At 42.4% G+C, this 4,970-nt stretch overlaps 1 protein-coding gene across 1 annotated transcript; it reads left to right on the top strand.

The window, feature by feature from the left end:
- Positions 1 to 1,088: 1,088 nt before the first annotated feature.
- LOC136161221 (T-cell surface glycoprotein CD1b-3) lies at positions 1,089 to 4,696 on the top strand. The gene is made up of 6 exons (XM_065925906.1): positions 1,089 to 1,149; positions 1,380 to 1,646; positions 2,313 to 2,591; positions 2,811 to 3,089; positions 3,549 to 3,642; positions 4,675 to 4,696. Exons 1-6 carry the CDS (start codon positions 1,089 to 1,091, stop codon positions 4,694 to 4,696), a joined length of 1,002 nt encoding a protein of 333 aa, XP_065781978.1.
- The last annotated feature ends 274 nt before the right edge of the window (positions 4,697 to 4,970 follow it).

Genomic DNA, 4,970 nt, shown 5'->3' with positions numbered 1-4,970 from the left:
TTCTCCAGCACCACAATTCAAAACCAGAAATTCTTCCGCACTCAGCCTTCTTTATGGTCCAAATCTCATATCTGTACATGACTACAGGAAAGATCATAGCTTTGACTATAGGGACCTTTGTCGGCAAAGTGATGTGTTTGCTTTTTAATACACTGTCTAGGTTTCTCATACCTTTTCTTTCAAGGAGAAAGCATCTTTTACTTTCCCTCATTAGTAACTATTTGAATCTACCTGTTGAAACTCAGGGAACAGGAAGGAGGCCACTTGAAGCCTATTTCCTATAATCAAGGAACAAGAGACAGAAAAGCTTTTGTGCCCAAGTGGATATCACAGTGTCCTGCTAGGTTTTAATAGTAAATATAATTTTGATCTCAAAAACTACTATGGTATAAGACAATTTTGCTTAGATCATCAACTGCAGTATATATCAAATTTAATTCTGGAATTTGATTCCTGGCAAAAAGAAGTGTTTTAAATGAGTTTCCTGCATGTAAATGATTGTTGACACACAAACATATACATATTCACACAGACACACAGAAACACACACACTAACACACAAAGGAGAATGCAAGGTTAGATGAGGCAAGAGAGATGTGATAAGAAAGAGGGATCATTTAGATACAAGGTGCCAGAGGAGATGGGCTGTGGGGAGGGTAGTTGAATTGGATGGATAAACCAATGTAACTCTTCTAGAGCAAAACAGAGTGGAAGCTGAGCAATTGTCTAATATTACCCTCTTATTTCACAGATGTGGAAATAAAGGATTGGGGAGGTGAAATAACCTTTCAACATCACATGGTAGTTTTCCCAAGGTAATAAATATGAAGGAAACTGAGATCAAGGAGAATAGCTGAAAGTCAGAGACATTAAAATAAAATCTCCAAGTGAAGGACTAGAGTGGAAATGAGAGGCAGGGTGGGAGCCCAAATGTGTGGGAGGAAAGTTTTTCTGTGATGTGCAATGTAGGTCAGAGATTTGTCAGTTGGAAGAGAGAGGAAGTTATTATAAGGGTAGTGAGAAGAAAGTTTGCTGAATTAGAGATCAAATGCCAATTCTGAGAGTCAGAAGTTCTACTTCCCATTGAAATGCTGCTTCTGCCACTTCTATTGCTAGCAGTTATTGTCCCAGGTGGTGACAATGAGCATGGTAAGAGTAACTCTCACTGTCCCCAGCCCAGGTCAGGGGCTCTGGATAAAAACATGTTGCACCAGCAATAAGGGTCTGGGCTCTCCTGTCTCCCACCATCTCCCCCATTCTGGAGGTTGGGGTTGGAGTCAGAAATGTTTAAGCCTCTATGTTGCTATTCAGACTCTGGGTTTTTTTCCATCCTAATTTTTCTCTTTCTCCTCACTCTTCTTATCCTTCCACCACCACAGCATTCCAGGGGCCAACCTCCTTCCATCTCATCCAGATTTCAACCTTTGCCAACAGCACCTGGACTCAAAATCAAGGCTCAGGCTGGTTGGACGATTTGCAGATTCATGGCTGGGACAGTGACTCAGGCACTGCCATCTTCCTGAAGCCCTGGTCGAAGGGCAACTTCAGTGATGAGGAGTTGACTGAGCTGGAGGAACTATTCCAAGTCTACTTCATTGAGTTCACTCGGGAAGTGCAGGATATTGCAAGTGAACTCCAATTTGAATGTGAGTACAGTCCTCTGAACTGGGGAGATTCAAGGTGACGTTTCTCTTTCTTGGTTGAGACTCCCTCTGATCATGGTCTTCTCCTTCCCTTTTTACCCAAGGGCATGCCCATACCCCTCCAGAGTAGTCTCCAACCCTGACTCCATACCTCCACCAGGTATCCCCGATTCTTCTTGTTTCTTGCACTCTTCTGTGAACAGATGAAATCCCTCTTTTGTAGCCATTTCCTGGTTTGTTTCTGCATAGTTGGCTTCTCTCAGATCGCAAGGAAAAGGTTCCTTTTCCTACCTTGTGCCTGAGTGAACTAAAGTGTGACTTCTCCAATCCATTGCTCAAGCAATTGTTGCCTGATCTCTTCTCTCAGTGTAACTCTCCCCTTTTCCCTGGAGTGCTGCACTCCTGACTCCATCACACATTGCTCCTCTTCTGCCCTTTTGCCCACCCAACTTCCTTACAAGAGCTCATCTCTATCATTTACAACATGCATACCTCTCCAGAATGCTCGTCTTTCTGAAAAATCTCTGAGTATAGCAGTTGATTTTGGGGTCATCATTTCATATCTTTGACCTTTCTCTCCATCCAAAGCCAAAGTCCCATGTCCTTTCCCCTTCTCTTTCTTTCTTGTGTGTTTTAAAATAACTAGGTCTCTGTTTTCTTTTTTTATAGACCCCTTTGTGATTCAAGGCATAGCAGGTTGTGAGCTGCATTCTGGGAAGGCCATACAAAGCTTCTTGAGAGCAGGTTTTGAAGGACTGGATTTCATGAGCATCAAGAATCATACATGTGTGCCTGAGCCAGAGGGAGGCAGCAAGGCACAGTGGTTTTGTGTACTCATTACTCAGTACCAAGGCATCTGGGGTATCATAGACACGCTCCTCTCAGAAACCTGCCCCCGATATCTCCTGGGTGTCCTCGATGCAGGGAAGGCGGAACTACAGAGGCAAGGTTAATCCTGTTCTCTCCCCAAGACTTTCCTATTCACCTCCCACCACCTTCTTTAAATTTGAGAGTAGGAGGTGCCTATGAAAAGAGGGGTTTAATCAATTCATTATTTAGTTTCCAAAGAAGTGGTAAAGGTCACTGTCCACACTTGTGGGTTTCTGACTCTGTATGCTAGAGATTAGAGACCTAACTTGATACTCTTTCTACCCCTTCCTACTCCAGTGAAGCCGGAGGCCTGGCTGTCCAGTGGCCCCCCTTCCCGGCCTGGCCGCCTGCGGCTGGTCTGCCACGTCTCAGGATTCTACCCAAAACCCGTGCGGGTGACGTGGATGAGGGGCGAGCAGGAACAGCCTGGCACTCAGCAAGGAGACGTCATGCCCAATGCAGACTGGACGTGGTATCTCCAGGTAACCCTGGATGTGGCGGCTGGGGAGGCCGCTGGCCTGAGCTGCCGAGTGAAGCACAGCAGCCTGGGAGACCAGGACATCATCCTGTACTGGGGTGAGGAGGAAGTGGGGATGGGAGGAGGTGGTCCTCAAGCCCAGACGGAGGGCCTGGGGAAGGGGAGGGATTTGATGGGTGAGATACGGAGAGATGGAGAGAGGAGAGATGGGGTGGGGGGGAGAAAGAGCGACAGAGCAAGAGGTAGGAAGGGAGAGGCAGAGAGAGAGAGAAAAGCTGAGGTTTATTTCTGGGATTACAGTGCTGAGGGAATGAAAATAATGATCTAAGCTATAGAATAGGTAAGGATGAAGGACTACAGACTACAGACCGGGTGGGATGGGGCAAGAAGGAGAGACCAGGGTGGCTGTGACTATATGACATCTGGGAATAGCAGAAAGGGAACCAGAGACGTCGGTAAGAAGGTAAGGTGGTGCTGACACTCAGGTGGGAAGGAAGGCCAGGAGAACTAGTGAATGGGTTTGGCATGACATTCTTGTGTCCTCTCCATATTGCCAGGACACCCCCCGTACATTGGCCTGATATTTGTGGCAATAATAGTGCCCTCCTTGATCCTTTTGATATGTCTTGCATTATGGTTTTGGAGGCGCTGGTGAGTTTTCATTTTTAACCTTTCCTTTCTGTCCATTCTGTCACTCTTCCCCTCCACTTAGTTACTACATCATTCTAGTTTCAACATTTCATGAGAACTTTTCCCCTTTCTTCCCAACTCATGTTTTTATGTAAATCTATTTTTTTAAAGTAATGGTAAATTATACATGACATAAAACTTACCACAGTAGTTATTTTAAACGTACAGTTTAGTAGGATTGAGTTCATTCACATTGTATGCAAGCAATATCTAGAACTCTTTTCATTTTAAAAAACTGAATGTCTACACCCATGAAGTCCCATTCCTCCTTCATTGCTCTTCCATCCCTTGGCAACCTTCATTTTACTTTGTCTACAGAAATCTGACTATTTTAAGTAATTCTTATAAGTGTAATCATCACTATTTTTCTTTTTGTGACTGCCTTATTCCATGCAGCTTAGTGTCCTCATAATTCATTCATGTAGCAACACATATTAGAATTTCTTTCCTTTTTAAGATTGTATAACAAATTTTATTTATTCATCTGCCAATGGAATCTTGACTTGATTTGACTTTTTGGCTGTTGTGAATACCACTGCCATGAACATAGCTATACAAATATCTGTTATGTAGAGTAATTTTGTTTGCTTCTGTTCTTTCTATTTAATTAAAAAAATTTTTTTTGTCAGAATATAGTTGATTTAAATATTGTGTTATTTTCTGTTGTATAGCAAAATGAATCAGTTATACATATATCCACTCTTTTTAGATTCTGTTCCCACATAGATCATTACAGAGTATTGAGTAGAATTCCCTGTGATACATAGTGGGTCCCCTGTTAATTTTCTATTTTATATATATTTGTGTGTATATGTCAACTCCACTCTTCCAATTTATCCCTTACTCCCTCTCCCCTAGTAACCATAAAATTGTTGTATAAAACTGTAACTCTATTTCCACTTTATAAATAAGCTTATTTGTACCATTTTTTAGATTTCGTATATAAACAATGTCATAATTTGTCCTCTGTCCAACTGTTTGTGTTCTTAACAGGTCATATCAGACTATCTTGTGAGCCTTCACCAGGTCTCCTTTCCCATTTGGAGCAATTACCCAGGAGCCCAGAAACTCAGGTTGACGGCCCCGGAGCCAATCTCATTATATGTCATCAAATAACCATCATATTTGATCAAATCAGTGTTCTGATAAGCTTTAGATAAATCATAATTTATACACATGGAAAACAATAAAAAAATGTACATTATGAGACAATATCACTAGTAGAGTCCACGCAGGTTTCACAGATGTGAAGTGTGAGAAAGAATGTATCTCAGAATAAATGTGATGTA

This window comes from Muntiacus reevesi, chromosome 1, assembly GCF_963930625.1.
Source record: "Muntiacus reevesi chromosome 1, mMunRee1.1, whole genome shotgun sequence".
Classification (NCBI taxonomy): Eukaryota; Metazoa; Chordata; class Mammalia; order Artiodactyla; family Cervidae; genus Muntiacus; species Muntiacus reevesi.
Note: the sequence above shows the minus strand (reverse complement) of the source record. Positions and strands in the feature narration are given on the sequence as shown.